This window comes from Aotus nancymaae, unplaced genomic scaffold (assembly GCF_030222135.1).
Source record: "Aotus nancymaae isolate 86718 unplaced genomic scaffold, 86718_ANA_hifiasm-v0.15.2.pri h1tg000016l, whole genome shotgun sequence".
NCBI lineage: Eukaryota > Metazoa > Chordata > Mammalia > Primates > Aotidae > Aotus > Aotus nancymaae.
Genome location: NW_026988428.1, coordinates 78,941,455 through 78,959,585, shown reverse-complemented (window position 1 = coordinate 78,959,585; position 18,131 = coordinate 78,941,455). Strand labels below are relative to the sequence as shown.

Below are 18,131 nucleotides of genomic sequence, written 5' to 3'. Positions count from 1 at the left end.
AAACAAACATCAAATAACCATAAAAATCTACCAAACAACTATTGAGATGGGAGTCATGACCCAGACTTGTTGAAAGTCACGGCTCTACTTTCCTAAGTTACTGGGCTAAAATAAAAGGAATGAATCTCAGATGCTATAGTAGCTATATGGAAATGTCAGTTGCTGGGTATTTTCCGTTTTACTATCAGCTTCTCTTTGGTAAACTGTGGTTCTGGTTCCAGAGGGGCACACCCTAAAGGGAACAAGAGAGGCTGGTTAGCAGGACACAAGCCTCATGCTCTTGAGGAAGTAGTAATGTTTTCATCAGTATTACTTTGATGCCATGTTTCAGAAATTTGCATATGAGAAAACAGAAAATTTCTTTAGGATATGCTGTAACTTTCTGGGATAGTTAGATCTTTAATTCAAAATATTTCCAGAGATGATATTTTCCTTGTTGTTCTGAGGCATGTGAAATGTTGAGCCGTAAAATGTATACAGTTGGCAGTACTTACAACTTGTGAATCACTTAAACCTTCTGATTCTTATCCAGTCTATTCATTTGGGTTTTCTGCTCTCAGTCTGCATTGGATACCCAACTAAATTCTTCCCTTCCTTTACCATTATTCTTTGGACATTAACTGTCCATGATCAGTCTTTCTAAACTCATATTTTAAAACATTTCAATTTCCCTTCCTTTGTATCAGTTCTATTTCCTCTGATTTCCTACTGCTTTACCTTCTCGTTCAATATGGATATGGAACCCATCAAAAGCAGTGGGTGGTTTGGGTGGTAACCAGGTCAATATCATTTGCACAGGGAAAAAGGAGAAAGAGCTTGATGTTGACTTCTCTGTCTCACTGAGCGTACTGTTATTTTCGTATTCCATGGGAAGTACACTGACAAATTCATCTTCACTTTCAGGAGTTGCAGATGCACTGTCCCACCAATAGGGCTGAGATGTAGTTTCATAGTCACTGCTATTAAAATCAGGCCAACCGGAAGAATTGTTGCCGGAGGGAATTTCAGGGGTTTCTTCTGTAAAATGGAAGAGTTTTTCTTTTCCTGTTGCATCTTGTGATCTCATGAAGGATTCCTCTGGGAAATTGCCACTCTGTTCTTCCCAGTTGTTTTTGTTCAAGTTTACGATACGAACAGAAATATTTTGAGGTGGATAAGGGGCTGTAAGAGAGAGAATTTTCATTTTCAAGTAATTTTTAGTTCAATTATAGTGAATACTTAATCTCTTAATGAGTAAGGTACACAAGCAGATTTTTTAAAATGGAATTTAATTTTATTTCTAATATGTAGACAAATTTACATTAAGATAAACTGTGTCTTTTTCCATATACATACTTCTAAAATTTTGTGGATGATGTGTACCTATTAATATATCACTAGTCACACTTCAAATATATTAACTTGCAATATTATGCTTGCTGAAGTGGTAATTTAACCACTTTTAAAAGCAGAGTATGTAAATATTTTTCAGTTTATTATAATCTCATTTAGAAAAAATGAATCTCTGTTCCTCGATTTTTATTACAAAAAGAAAAAACAAGTATAGTGTATTCACAGCTATCAAGATGGAAATACTTTATGTGACACAGTTGCACCTAGAAGAGTTGCATACACGTGTTACCCCTAGAGATGTTAACATGCATGTTAAAAATATGGCTTCACTCCCCACCTCTCTAAAATGAGACATTTGAGCACAAAACGAGTTTATAAATTATGAAAGCACACTTTACTTATGGGGGAAAATTATGAAGACACACTGCATAGTCTTGGCCTATAACAATTTCTACTTGTCCTTCATTAGCAGTTAAACTATCATCTCTTTCATGAACTTCCTTTTTTTTTTTTTTGAGGTGAAGTTTTGCTCTTGTTGCCCAGGCTGGAGTGCAATGGCATGGTCTCGGCTCACTGCAACCTCTGCCTCCTGGGTTCAAGTGATTCTCCTGCCTCAACGTCCCAAGTAGCTGGGATTATAGACTCCTTCCAGCACGCCCAGCCAATTTTTGTATTTTTAGTAGAGACAGAGTTTCACCATATTGGCCAGGCTGGTCTTGAACTCCTCATCTCAGGTGATCCACCCACCTCGGCCTCCCAAAGTGTAGGGATTACAGGCATAAGCCACTGTGCCTGGCCCCATGAGCTTCCAATAAAATGTATCTCTCCTTTCTGTGTGTTGTTAAATAACTTTGTACCTCTTTTACAATATTTATCTCATTCTGCCTGTATGACAGCCATTTGTGTAGTACTTGTACCATTTTTTGAGGACAAAGACCCTGTCTCATCAGTCTTATCTTCATCTCTCAATATTTAGAACAACTTCCAAGTAGAATGTACTCAATTAATGTTTTTACTACTTACTTGGAATAATGACAAACACAAATAGAATCTTAAATGTTGACATTAGGTGAATTCGTGATTTAGCTGAAATAGTTTCCTGGTCTTAGACTAATGAGTAAGAATTATGACAGCTTAGAATTTCAAACTGTCAAGACTTTAGAAGTAATCTATCATAACCCCTTCCTGAGGCTCACAAGAACAGCCTCTCCAGCATTCTTATTGAGTACTCAGGCACATTAGGCACATACAGTGTTGCTTATATTGGTGATGGGTACTTTGTAAATAATGCTTATTTTATCCATTCATTCTTTCATCCATCCATTCTTCCATCCACCCGTCCATTTATCCATCTACCCATCCATCCATCCATCCTACAATAGTGCTTCATATTAGTGATGCTACAAAAATTAAACACTGCAAGTTTTAGATACATTTGAATTTAAATATTTTCCTTTAATAATCTGATAATCTGTACTAGAATGTCTTCTCTCTCTTTTTCTGCCACAGGGCCAATTGTCAGCAATAACTGATGTCTACTAGATCCAGGTAAGTTACTTAATTATAACCTTTGGTAATATCATGTAGCTTTTTATTCAAATATTACAAATCTATGAGTGCATTGACATATTTTAGATTTTTCTTATTATTTTGGCCAGTTCTTTTTACATTGATAGAAAATTATTTTAGGTTATTAAACATATATATTTTCTTTCTTTGGTCTGGATCAGAATATTTCTTAGGATAAAAAATAAATTTACAGCAAAATATAATTGAATTAGTTTTTCACTACATTTGATTCTTCAGGAGACTTACCAGTTCTGTGCTGTTTGGGTTCATGACTGACACCACTGTACTCAACAAGGGTACTTTTATTAAAAGTTGCTTCAGATACCAGCTGAAAGGTGATATTACTATAACAGATTCCTGGCAGCCAGTGATTAAATACTGTTTTTCCCTTAAAGAAATCTGTGAAGAGAAAGTCAACTACATGAAAAATATGGTCTTCTAAATGTCACACACTTCTGGAAAGTTTGAAACAATTATGGTTAAACATTCCTAAAATAATATTTCTTTCAACTCCTGGTATGGTCAGTAATAAAAAGTTAGTAGAAGGCTAGAGATGAAACTTCAAATATTTAGACTCAATACTGAAGGGCTTTTTCTGTTAAAATTCCTAAGGAGATCGGACACAGTTGGAATTAACTTTTTATGGTAGGAACTTTTCAGGTATGTATTAAGTGAAGGAGATAATAGAAAGAAATTGTAGAGATTAAGTTTACACTGGCCATTTACTATTTTTTTTGGTGGGGGATGGAGTTTTGCTTTTGTTGCCCAGGCTGGAGTGCAATGGTGTGATCTCAGCTCACTGTAACCTCTGCCTCCCGGGTTCAAGCAATTCTCCTGCCTCAGCCTCCCGAGTAGCTCGGATTATAGGCAGGTGCCACCATGCCTGGCTAATTTTGTATTTTTAGTAGAGATGAGGTTTCTCCATGTTGGTCAAACTGGTCTCAAACTCCTGACCTCAGGTGATCCACTCTCTTAGGCCTCCCAAAGTGTTGGGATTATAGGCGTGAGCCACCGCGACTGGCCTACACTGGCCATTTACTCTAAGATAAAAATTCAAGGTATTTTGCCACCTTCTGGCCTAAAAAAAAAAGCAATTTACAAGAAAAGTTTTCATTTAGAAAAACTAGTCTAATTTAAAACTGGTGTATTTGCCAGTTTGTAGACAGAACCTGCCCAAAAATAGAAAAAATAAAAATTTGAATTCTGCTTAGAAAACTTTAAAGAGAATAACAATAAACTTAAAAAACTAGTCCAACTCAGGAAAAATGTGGCACATATACACCATGGAATATTATGCAGCCATTAAAAACGAGGGACATGGATGAACCTGGAAAACATCATTCTCAGCAAACTGACACAAGAACACAAAATCAAACACCACATGTTCTCACTCATATGTGGGTGTTGAACAAGGAGAACACATGGACACAGGGAGGGGAGCACTATACACGGGGGTCTGTTGGGGGGGAGGGGGGGACAGCGGGGGGGTGGGGAGTTGGGGAGGGATAGCATGCGGAGAAATGCCAGATATAGGTGAAGGGGAGGGAGGCAGCAAATCATACTGCCACGTATGCACCTATGCAATAACCTTGCATGTTTTTCACATGTACCCCAAAACCTAAAATGCAATAAAAAAAAAAGGTGAAAAAAAAAAAAACTAGTCCAACTCAAAAGAAACGAGAGAAATAAAAAAGTATCACTTATTGAATTGAAATCTAAAAATTGCTTGAAAATTAGTTGACTTAAGAATGAGGGTATATTAACTCTTTTTAAATTCATAGTTGTTAACAAAAGTTTCAGCAATTGCTTTTTAATCATTCATAAATGTATTTGCATATGATCTATAAATAAATAACTTTCCATTTATGAATTTGCAGGTAATCTGTTTTCATTGTAAATAAAGAATGTAATAATTTGTGGAATTTATGTTTATTTTTTTCAAAGTTAAAAAAACTAAATTCACTGCATATATTTAATTAATTAATTCATTCATTCATTCTGAGAGGGAGCCTTGCTCTGTCACCCAGGCTGGAGCGCAGTAGTGCGATCTTGGCTCACTGCAACCTCTGTCTTCTGGGTTTAAATGATTCTACTGTCTCAACCTCCTGAATAGCTGGGATTAAGGCACCCGCCACAACGCCCAGCTAGTTTTTTTGGTATGTTTTAGTAGAGACAGTGTTTCATTATGTTGGCCAGGCTGGTCTTAAACTCCTGAACTCAAGTGATCTGCCTGCCTCGGCCTCCCAAAGTGCTGGGATTATAGGCGTGAGCCACCACTCCAGCCCCACTGCATATATTTTAAATAGGTCTCATTAAAAAAATAAATCCATGGAAGAAATGAGTGTGTAAAAGCAGCAAGTCAAAGTGACATTTTTCTGGATGTCATGCTCTATGTGCTTCAGTACTCTTTCTCCTCCCACCAATACACGTTTCCAGTTACAGTCAGCCAATTCTGATACCATTACCTGCCTCCCACCCCCAACTGATGTATCCTGAGTGTATTCAAGTTCCTTCTCTGGGTTTCACTCCCAATGAAGCTGAATGCCGTTTCTTCCCTCTCCCTCTCGCCCCTTCTATCCAGAGAAGTTGATTTCGTTCCTTTGACTAATTTGCAGTATTAGTTCTCCTGGCCTCTTTTCTCTCCCCTCCCCACAAGGTTCTCATAAAGCCAGTAAAACAGCAAAACTAATTTTTGTATACTAATGTATTCATTTACCTGGTCATACCGATAAATATATACACAGTAACTAAAAAGGATTGTCTTTTGCATTTGAGGATGTTGGATCATCTCCAAGTGAAACTTTGCGAAAAGCACCACTCCGGCTTCCCAGTCCCAGAAATGCCCATGTATCATGCCCAGAAGGAAATGGTTACTTGTGCTTCTAAACTTAAGCCTAAATTTATTTCCTGCACCAGGCATGCTGCCTTAGGGAATAGTAATATGTAAGTGATAATAATTTGAGTATTTCTCATGCTGTGCACATGACACACGGCTCTCAAGTAATGAACCAGAGTCTAGGCCTCCTCATAACACGATTTTCATAAATCAATAACTATTTTTAATGGTTCATTTATAGGTCAGATAGTGAATTATAAAACCTCTTTAGAGTAAGAGAGAACATCATTTGGGAGAAGCTTTGTAAAAAGTGATAGTCGTCAGTGATTCAAACTTCCTTTTGCCGCTTACCTTTATATAGCATTGTCCGGAAGTCTTTACCTTCCCAGTAGCTAATGTTCACTCTTGTGAAAACATTATATTTTTCTGGGTAATGAATTTCAAATAGGACTCCTGTTTCAGGAGAAGGTTTATAGTCATATATTGAAACACTGGTTACAGGTAGAGGTTCTACAGAAGTGAAGTAAATGGAGAAAGGGAAAAGAAAGAAGAGAAAGGCTGATATCAATACTTGCATGAACCAAGGATTACGCATACCAGAAATTAACACATATTTTCACTCTCTGTGAGCACTAAACTGTTCAGTATTCATGAATTGAATGTTCTTAGCAGCAATTAATAAAGTACATTTTATATGGTGCTTTCTGCTTTTTGAAGAACTTCCACATTTATTTTTCCTTTTTCAACGATACTGAGATCTAGGAAGAGCAAATATTAATATCTCCATCCCACAGATAAATGTAATGATAATTCACAGACTAAATTATTTGTCTGAGGTAATTCAACAAGTACATGGCAGTCTGTATCTCCGGATTCCTAGTTTATTTTTCTTTTTCTCATGCAAAGGAAATTTTACGTTAGTAATAGACCAGTAACAGGAAATAAATTTTGGCTCAGACCAATGATAGTTATATGATTATTTATTTCTTCATGTGAACATAGCACTTATTTTTTCTATATTAAGTATAAAATTTCAAACGGTTCAATGTTGTAAAAAATATATTATGTGGTGTTTATCAAGCCACTCTTTCTATAAAAGTTTAAAGAAACATTCCTATTTTGCTTGAGTAGCTCATTCGCTGGAAAACTTTAAAAATACTCATTGTTTAAAATCCACGATCGATATGTATATCTCCTCCCCATCCCACCTTTTTGCAAAATTCTTGTTATTAAACAGATTTTACTTGTGCTTTATTAATTTTATTAAGAATATATGTTAATTTGGTTTGGGGTCACCTGTAATCCCAGCACTTTGGGAGGCCAAGGTGGGTGGATAACCTGAGGTCAAGAGTTCAAGACCAGCCTGACCGACATGGTGAAACCCCGTTTCTACTAACAATACAAAATTAGCCAGGCGCGGTGGTGCATGCCTGTCGTCCCAGCTACTCCGGAGGCTGAGGTAGAAAAATCACTTTAACCCAGGAGGCAGAGGTTGCGGTGAGCCAAAATCCCACCATTGCATTCCAGCCTGGGCAACAAGAGCAAAACTCCATCTCAAACAAACAAACCAACAACAACAACAAAAAAAAAACAAAAAGAAAAGAAATATGAAAATAAGTATAATGTAAAAGCTGTTGAAACTTCAAAATCACTATAAGCCTTGAGAAAGATGTGACTGGGATCTGAGTCACATATAGTTATAACTTCTGTTCTCAAATTATAGGTTAACTCACTTTATTTTTCTTGTTCTGTATAATGATTAGAGGGAATTAGATGATGTTAGGGACAAAAACCTCCTGGTTTCTTAATTAATGACCCTTGTTGTAGATTAACTTCCCATCTTTGTTGTCCTGCATTGCTTAGGTCGGATGACAGAAAACCCAAAAATAACTATTAGACTCTGTGTAAAGAAATGTTAAATGTACCCTTCCCAAAAAAGAAACACTGCTTATAACCAATGAAATTTCTGTAACCATGTGTCAACCTTGTATGAATAATTTTTTGTAATCCTGATAAAAACTTCTCTGTCTCTGCCTATAGAAATGAAATCCTAATTTCACTGCTTCAGAGACTGACTGCATGCTTCTGGAGTTGGTGTTTCCATGTGGTCCAGCCTCACACTTTGTGCTTGAAAAAACTCTCTTTAAATGATATTCTGACCTTTTTGACTATTTTAGGTTGACAGAAAAAAAAGTTTTTGATTCAAAGTTTTAGAATTGATTGAGAGGATTCTTGGACATCATCTATAGCCTGACCTAATGAAATGTTCTTAGTTTAAACTTTACATTTAAAAAATTTCAATTTTAATAACATGACAACTCCAAATTTGACTTAGTTCATTTAATAAGTAACTATTGAATATCCAATATGTCTCAATCTGTAGCTGAATATATTTTATTTTGTTGCTCAGGGTCTTAATCTATCTTTTCTTTTGACTTTAAGAGACCCAGAAATAATTGAAGCTACATTTTAATGCTTTGATTTTTCCTGAAATTTTCTGAAAAACCAAGCCCACATCTATAAAAAATTAGGAAGGCCTTCAGATTCCAATATATTTTGTGATCATGTCACTGTAGACTAAGTACTATAGTCTCTGGTTAAAAAGTTTGAATTTTCTCTTTGTCTCATCCCTAGTCTTCCTACATAAAGGTAATGTTTCAGAATGAACTCACTGACCCACTTATGTGCCGTGTCAACCAACCAACCAACCAACCAACCAACCAATCAACCAATCAACCAACCCTTGAAGACTCAGTTTTGAGATCAAAACTCCCAAATAAGTTTCAAACTGCTTGAAGTTCTTTCTTTCAACCCAACCTGATTTACTAACCTATAGAGTCAACCAGATCCAGCTATTGACGCTGGCCCTAAGAGAACTAAAATGAAAGGAAATAGAAAACGCAGCCACGGAGCAGTAACTCATCCACTGCTGCAGTCCTGTTTCACATCCTCATCAGGGTTTCTTCTACCGAAAAGAGAAGTTAGAAGGACACTCAATATTTCATGCCCTGAGGCATGAAGTCTGTACATCAAAGCCACTATCAAACTTTGAAATTCAAGACATACTGGAGGATTAGAGGACAGATATCTTATTTTCTGATTTTTTTTTCTTTTGCAACAAGCCACTTAAACTTTAAGAGAATGTCTAAAGTGCCTGCTTACATGTTTGTTTTATATGTTTCTCTCAGCTTCAGTGTAAATGACCCAGGTTAGCTGTAAATCCTGTTGATGTCTAAGCATTACTGAGGAGTATTCAATCCAAGAACTACTGTTTTTAGAAGAACTAAAAATGTATAGTCTAAAAATATTGTACTATCTCTCCAGTGACTTCCCTCATTATCTTTCTTTTTAGAAATTAAGTGCTGTGGTATAAACCAGAGCTATAGTTACTAACAGGCATTTCAGTGATGACAAGGTTAAATCCTAATCTAAGTCGATAGTCCTTGCCCTGTCAGTCACTCCATTGTACTTCCCTTTCTTGTCTTAGGACCAGCCTGGACTGGACATAGAAATGGAGTTACTGGAAAAAAGTGAATCATTTATATCTTTGTTCATTACTTTGTCTACAGATGTTTTAATTTTTCAAATAAATAATTAGAAAATGTAGTTGAAATTCCCCCACATAACTTACCCAAACCCTATTCTTTTCCAACCATAACCAGAAGTAAATTATTACTTTGAATCTGGTGTTTATCTTCTCATGCATTTTTTTTAACTTTTATATTTGTAAGCATCCAACACTGTTTCACGTTTTAAAATATTATGTAAATTATAACTGTCCTGCAGCTTGCTTGTGCTGCCTAACATTGTTTTAGATTTATCACTGTTGCTACAAGAACATCTAGAAACTTTATTTTAGTGTCCATTTTGCAACTACACAACCTACACAATTTATCTGTTATTTTTTTAGTAGATTGGTTGCTTTTAATCATTCACTCTTACAAATAATGCTGCAATAAATGTTTGTGGCATGTCTCCTTAGGTTGCAAATCCTGGATAGTAGGGTCTATACATCATCTGTATCAGATATTCTCAGAAAGTTTTCTAACTGGATTAGGGCAATTTACATATCTATTAGCAGTGTGTGATAGTTCCTCTTCCTCCTTATTATTTTCCAACATTTGCTGATATCATCAGTCTTTTAAGTTTTTGTCACTCTGAGGTGTGTGAAATTTTGTCTCTTTATTTTAATTTCCTGCTCAGGGAGGAGATTAATTATTTTGTCTTTTGTTTTTTGGCTAATCAGCTTTCCTTTTCTTAGAATTGTTAAATCCTTTCACAAGTTTTGGGGTTCTTTTTCAGTCTTTTCCTGCTAATTTGTAACATAATCTTTGTCATATACCATATTCCCATTGTCATTTTTTTAACAATTATGTCTTCAACTTTCCTTCTGGATTTACTTTTTTTCTTGCTGAAATGTATCTATCAACAATTCTTTAACTTAGAGCTATGGGTATTAGGTTCTCTAGGCTTTGCATATTAGAGGTTTTCTTTATTTTATCTTTATTCTTAATGTGGTTTATCCTTGATGTATCTGGTTATAAAATTCTAGGTAGACATGTATTTTCATCAGTACTTCAAAGATTTTTTTTGTTTTCTTTCATCAGTTACTGCAGAAGGGAAGACTTCTGTCAGTAGAGTAGTCATTCCTTTGTAGATACTTTGTGTTTTTTTCTCTTGTACCTTTTAAGCTTATTTATTTTCATTTAGCCTTAATAACCTGATGATATATAACAATGATGATAATAATAATATACCATTATATATTTAGGCATGGTTTTAGTTTTGAATTTCTCTATTAGGTACTTAGTTGGAATGCTCTGTCATTCTGTGAATTCACGTCATTTTTCAAGTCTTAGAAATTCTCATAATCGTCTCTCCAAATATTGTACCCACCATTCCCTCCATTCTTTTTCTTTAACTCTTATATTTTCTTAGTTAGAGCCTCTCCCACTTCCATGCCCGTGAATTGCTGCACTGTGTTATATTATGGGGCAAATTGCATGGCATCATCTTCTAATTTACTAGCTCTTTATAACTGTTATCATTACAGAATTTGTCTCATCTACTGAAGCTTTTCAATTAGAAAACTTTAAATTTAATAAATAAAGTTAATTTTACCTAGTTTGATGAATTAAATTTTAAATTAATTTAAATGATTATATGTTTTCATTTATAAAAGCTTTAATTTATTAATGTTTATTCTATATGTTTTTATTTTATTTCTGCAATTTTTTTTTTTGAGATAGGGTCTCATCACATTGTCCAGGCTCAATCTGAACCTGGAATCAAGGGATCTGCCTGCCTCAGCCTCCTGAGTAGATGGAACTGTAGGCACAGCACTGCACTATTTCTGCCAATTTTTTTTTCATTAATTCCCTGGTTTTAAAAAATGGTGGTGGTTTTTACATTTATGTCCTTGACCATTAAAAACATAATTAAATTTTTGCTAAATTGCTATTTGAAATACAATCTGAACTGTTATAGTTGTTTTGATATCTATCCTTTTTAGCACAAGTTCTTCGTGTGTTTTGAGACACAGGCTCTGGGCTCATTTTATGCTTTTCCATTCCCCCATTTCTCTTTTATTATGCCTTACTTTTGAAAGAATTAAGCCATTGCATCCTCTCAGCCTACCAAAGCACCTAGTCTATACAGAAAGGCGTATGACATTATTTTGGCATTCTTAATATTGTGGATGATATAGTGGTTATCACAAATTCATTCACTGACTTAGAAAGTAACTAGACTTGGATCTTGGTAGTAAGATGAGTATGTGTCCAATGCATCCTCAGACTTTCATATATGTATTGTTTTTTCTCAAACAGGAAGAATGTTTGCCTTAAGCAGAGAGCCTGGCTCTGTACCTTGTCTAGAGTGGAGCATTTCAGTCCTTCCTACTATACTGCAGCCCAGACTCAGTAGTGTCTTATCCAGACCCAGAGCACAGAGGGCCCATTACTTCAGCCCATTTCCCCATTTTGAGTTTTTATCTTGTTTCTGGTTCTTAGAGAACTATTGTGTTTTTGGGTCTGTCAATGTGCTTCTGGTTTTCTTTTTGCTTTGTGGTAGGAGCAAAAGTGGATGACAAGAAGAATGTACTGCATTATTTTGACCAGAAATCCTAGCATAAGTTTTTTCTTTATTTAAAAAAATGACATTTAGTATGATTATTTTTTCCTTCATTAGGTGTCTCATATAATGAAAACTCATGTTGAAACTGCAGAATATTTTATGCCCCTTAATTATCTTTGAATCATTCAAGACAGATCATGAATAGGAAAGTTTTGAAAGTTCTGGATGCAATTATCTCAGAGAAGAGACAAAGAAATAAAAGCAAATGTGGATGGAGCACATACTGTTTAAAGAAAACAAAAGTAGCTCTGTATTAGTTATTACATGCTAACTGCTAAGAGTTGCTTCTTTCTGGGGTTGCTCTGTTTAGCTGGATTGAAAACTAAAGAAGCAATTGCGTTCATGTTCAGTAACCTCTGACGTGACCAACTGAAGAATGTGTCTCTTCTGGCATAGTTTTCTTGAGGGAGAAGATCTGGGATTAGACCCTCACTTCTGATGGCATGCACAGGGAAAAAGGACCGGACTGAGGCCAGAGCTGCTGTTTGGTGTTTAGATTTGAGACCTGACCTGGCACCTCAAATCAGGCCAGTGAGGTATGTCTGGCAGCAGCAGCTACCCATGTTCAGGTGAGGTGGTGATCATCACACCAGTACCTTAGTTCAAGTCCTCATCATTTCTTTCCTGGGGCATTTCAACAGCTTTCTAAATTATTCTCCCTGCCTCCATTCTCATCTTAATTTTTTTATTCGTTTCTGCTCAAAATTTCAATGTCTGTAAGCTACTTGATATTCCTGCTGTAGTCAGAATCTTTGTCTTAAACCAGTCACCTCCATCTCACTGATACTTCTCTGCTCAATCTGTCTCAATCGCCTTTGCTCCTGACACCTTGAATAACTTTCTATTTAATGCCGTTGATACTTACATCAATTGATCCTACACTGCATGCTACACACTTTGTTAAGGAGTTCATGTTATTTTAGAATGCCCCCCACCAAGTAGGTTCTATAATTATCCAATATTACATATTATAATGATACAACAGATCAAGTGAGCAAACTATAGTCCACAAAGCCAAATCTGCCCTGTCACCTGTTTTTGTATGACTTTGGAGCTAAGAAAGGCTTTTACATTTTTAGATGCTGGACATAAACAAAAGAAGAATAGTATTTCATAGCACATGCAAATTATATAAAAATCAAATTTTGGTGTCTATAAATAAAGTTTAATTATAATACAGTCATGATTATTTGTTTATGTACCATCTATGGCTACTGTTGTGTTGCAACAGCAGAGTTGTATAGTTGCAATATAGACTCTGTGGCCCTCAAAGCATAACACGCTTATTATCTAAGCCATCATAGAAAAAGCTTGCTAACCCCTAGAATAAATTACAGATTTGAAAACTAAGATTTAGAGAAAGCAATCATCTGCCAAGGCTAAACATACAGTTTCAGATTGCTTTGATGCTAAAGCTAATGCTTCGAACTACTACCCCAAATACTTGCTTGATAATTTTTCCATTCCAATGCAGGATTCAGGATCTCTTGGCTTGCAGCTTTGCTATGAGAGAGCTTTCCTCATTCAAATCCTATTATATAATTTCTTCCTATCACTTACAGGTTAAGGTCTAAATTCCTTTGCAAGGTACTTGAAGTTCTTCCCAACATTTCTAGGCATGTTTCTTGTTATTTTCTGGAACAGCTAACGGTTGCCATCTTAACTCCCTGCAGTCACCAAGTGTGCCATGCTATGTATGCCTCCATTATTTGCATGTACAATTCTATTTGACTCTGTAACACTTTCCATTCATTATTCTTTCAGCAAATTTTCCTTCGTTTTTCAATGATTGTTTCTTCTGTGCTGCCTTCCCAGCGTTCCCTAGGAAGACAAGGCAATTTCTTTTACATAATTCTTTCACAGCATCAGAGGTGTTTGAATCAAGGAAACTCCATCTTGAATAGGGACTGGATAAAATAAGGCTGAGACCTAGTGGGCTAGACCTTGCTGATGAATCTGGTTGTGGTAAAGAAGCCAGCCAAATCCCACCAAAACCAAGATGGCTATGAGGGTGACTTCTGGTTGTTCTCACTGTCTCATTATACACTAATTATAATACATTAGCATGCTAAGAGACACCCACCAGTACCATGATAATTTACAAATGCCATGGCAGCGTCAGGAAGTTACCCTATATGGTTTAAATGGGGCAGGAACCCTGAGTTCCAGGAATTGTCCTCCTTTTTGGGGAAAACTCATGAATAATCCACCCCCTTGTTTAGCATGTAATCAAGAATAACCATAAAAATGGGCAACCAGCAGTCCTTGGGGCTGCTCTGCCTATGGAATAGCCATTCTTTTATTCCTTCACTTTCTTAATGAACTTGCTTTTGCTTTGCACCGTGCACTCGCCCTGAATTCTTTCTTGCTTAAGATCCAAGAACCCTCTTTTGGAGTCTGTATTGGTCCCCTTTCTGGTTACAATAGCAGTTATCATATTTTTTGTAATGGTTTTTATTTGTTTCTTCCACTAGAGTATAACATCTTTGATTATGAGTATTTTCATTTATCTTTATTTCTTTTCTTTTCTTTTCTTTTCTTTTTTTTAAAGATGGGGTCTCACCATGTTGGTCAGGCTGGTCTTGAACTCCCGACCTCAGGTGATCCACCCACCTTGGCCTCCAAAGTGCTTGGATTACAGGCGTGAGCCACCACGCCTGGCTCATTTATCTTTATTTCTTTGGTACCTAGGAGATGGCACAGAGAATGTACCTGATAACTAAAATAAAAACTCATGAATTATTTTTATTTAGAATAGATCTGTATAGAATATTGTATTTGTAGAGTGTCTCCATGTGTATTCTTTAATGTGTACAGCTACTATCTGTAGAACTTCACTGACACGTGACACAGCTGTGTGTATGTGACATTTCCTCAATTTCTAAGCAACTGATTCCAGTTATCCTTTTACCTGCTGAGAAACTACCTCCTCCCTCTGAAGTGCATGCAATATACTGAAGGTTCTCAATCAATTAAATATTAATGAGATGTTAGACCCTAAGGGCTGTGAAACTCTTTTGAGTTGGCCAAATGACTCTGCTGTGCCAAATTTATTCTTTGTCATGTTTTTCAGCTTTCTTTAAGAGTGACAGACTCAGAACAACTATAGCAAAATATCAAAGGACTGCCCTGAGACCAATTGCTTTGTCATCACTGATTTCATCAAGACGAGCATCTAACACACAATAAGTGACTGCTACAAAGGTACTCTTTTATTCTCAAGAGAAATGTGTCAACTCTGTGAGCAGCTACTACAATTGTTTTCTAAACTTGTTTAAAAAGCTTTCAGTTAGAAAAATAAAGATGGAAAAAACACATCATTAACTGACAAATAACGTTAGTTTCAGAGCTCAAAATATCTTAGTCGTCATGTACTTTAATTCCTTTTTTTAATGAAAGTGGAAGCTGAAACCCAAATGTCACCAAATGCTGCTCATGCCTGATGTCACAGAAATATTTGTGCATTGACCCCCACTTCTTATATTCCCAACCTATTATTGCTCCTTAAATTTGGGATAATGCAATTGAGCCTTTAAAAATGGGGTACAAAACAATATTTGATAGGCCATCATTAATTAATTTTACTCTTTAGAAATCAATACGTGTTTCCTCTTCCCCTTAAGATGTAGAAAGCCCCCAGGACAACATCACTTCTTCTCTACCTCAAGAAGAAAAAGCCAAGTAATCCATGAAATCATAACTATTCTTGAGGTTACAGGAGAAGTGAGACAGCAAGTCAACCAAGTGATGTGAATTCCAAGGAATGACCAGCCCCTCTGGAGAGAGGGGACCCATGATTTCACTTTGGCAAAGCACAGCAGGAAGAGGATGCAACATTGAAACAGGTAAGAAGAAAGCAGCTCACTTTTAATGGATTCATAAAGATTGAGTATGTTCTAAATAGATGCATAGAATTGCTCTATCTAATATGGTAGTTACTAGCTACATGGAGCTATTTAATTCAAATTTTAAATGAATTCAAACTAATTAAAATTAAAAATTAGTGGCTACTCTGTTGGACAAAATGTATATAGAATATTTCCATCATCCAAAAGTTCTAGGTCACTACTGGTCTAGACTAACTGGGAGAGGCAGACACAAATGGAGTATACTATTTCTCTCTAGCTTTCCCTTTGGGCCTCCATGCTCATGAGGACTACCAGAGGCAGGACAGGGGACTGGAGAGAGCCTCCCTCTTGTGGGTTGGGGATTAGGGTGGTGAGTGACAGGCATGCAGATGGTAATTGAAACCACGAAGAGGCCAGCAAGATAACTTACTTCCCTGGACCTTTCTTGAATATAAAGAAGAAGCTTAATGTATTGTGGAGGGGCAGAAACATCTTTCCTTTCTAGTTTTCAGGTAAAGATCACTTCTTTTGAAGGATGAATAGAAGCAAAAGACTCCTGTTGCTGGGAGAGGAGAAGAAACTCTTTTGGGCCCAGAGTGCTGCACTGATACAAAGTAGAGTATCAGTGGTTCTGCTACCACTGGAGAAGAGACAGGAAATTCTCTGACCCACAGATTTAAAGTAGAATTTCAGTGTCAGTGTAATTTGATGGGTAAAAATGTCAAGAATGTCCTATCTAGCATCACAAGGTCTGCCTAAGTCTGAGGCTGGACCATGAGAACCAAGAACATCCTCTGTCCCCACTAAAAACTTAGCAATGAGAGAAAAGCAACAGCAGTCTATTGCTGGGGGAGCTCTTCTGTGGTGCAGGTGTTCAGGGCTTGCTGCTTACTGAGGGTGGAACTGGAACACTGAGAAATACCTCTACCACTCCTAGCAGCCTACCATGGGAAGAACTAGAAATCTGTGATGAGCAGAAGGTGTCTAATACCTTCAACTCAGCTCAACTATTGAGTAGATTGACTTACTCACCATTCTACCTAACAGCCTAGCAATATGGTAAATTCAAATTCAACCACAGAAATAATTGTATTATAATATTAATAATTACATGTATATTGTCTAAACCTGCACTATTTAAGTTGGTATCAACTACGTGGTATCAGTAGCTACGTGTTGCTATTGAGCAATTAAAATTAGGCTAATGCAGCTTTATTTTTACTTAAATTCATGTTTGAAAGTAAAAAATGTATAAATTTGTATATCGATTATATTCTGAAATAATATTTTGAATGTAGTGGTTTAAGCAAACTATGTTATTAAAATTAATTTCACCTTTTCAAAAAGAATTTTAATGTGTCTACCAGAAAACCTAGTATTACATATGAGGTTAACATTCTCTTTTTATTAGATAGTACTGTCTTAAATACTTCAGTTAAAAGACAGAGATTTTTAGATTGGGAAAAAAAAAGCAAGACTCAACTCTATGCTGTCTATAAGAAACCCTTTCACGTGTAAAGACATAAGTAGGCTGAAAGCAAAAGGATGGATTAAATATGCCACACAAACACTTAAAAAAAACCTAAAATCACTATTTTAATATCAGACAAAAGGGACATGAACACAAGGCATATTGCTTGGAATATAGAGGGACATTACATAGAGTCAGATGGTTCAGTTTATCAAGAAGACATAGCAATCCTAAAAGTTTTTGCACCTAATAACAACAGAGCTTCAAAACATATAAAACATAAACCAAAAGAAGTGAAAGGAGAAATAGACAAATTTACAGTGACAGGTGGAGACTTTCAGATTCCTTTACCAGTCATTATTAGAACAAGGAAACAGAAAATCAGTAAGGATATAGAAGACTTGAACAATCAACTTGACCTGATTTATACTTATTGAAACTTCACCCAGGAAGTGCTCACAGAATACACAGCAAGAAAGACCATATTTGGGTCCACAAAACAAATATCAACAACTTTCAAGTAAATGAAATCATACAAAATATGATCTGATCACAACAGTACTTCCTCTAGAAATCAATAAAAAAAGACGTCTGCAAAATTTCCAATTTTTTTGACATTCAACACACTTGTAAGCTCTACAGTTCAAAGAAAAACATCACAAAGGAAAATATATTTTGAATGGAACTCACTGCAAATGCTAAGTGATATCCTAGAAATCTTTTAGGATTGATTTACCTGATAAATCAAGACATTGATTTATCACATGTCTTCACAAACAGTTAGCTAAAGGGCTGAATCCTTCAGCTGCAACTGATTAGGAATGGCTGAGTACGTGCTCATAGATGTTGGATCAGCAACTGTCATTATCGTCCTAAATTTATTTTTCTCTGTGCCTTAGTTTTTTCCCCCTAGATCTCTCCTATTACTTGGTCAACTAAA

The 18,131-nt window shown here is 36.1% G+C and overlaps 1 protein-coding gene across 2 annotated transcripts in view; it reads right to left on the bottom strand.

The window, feature by feature from the left end:
- Positions 1-18,131, bottom strand: part of PTPRO (protein tyrosine phosphatase receptor type O) — a 274,904-nt gene that overhangs the window by 98,132 nt on the left and 158,641 nt on the right. For both annotated transcript variants that reach the window (XM_064377705.1, XM_064377707.1), the window contains exons 3-5: positions 6,089-6,247; positions 3,148-3,300; positions 718-1,161 (exon numbers count right to left, since the gene is read on the bottom strand). In XM_064377705.1, the coding sequence (XP_064233775.1) occupies positions 718-1,161; positions 3,148-3,300; positions 6,089-6,247 (756 nt within the window). The remainder of the gene's footprint in view (positions 1-717; positions 1,162-3,147; positions 3,301-6,088; positions 6,248-18,131) is intronic.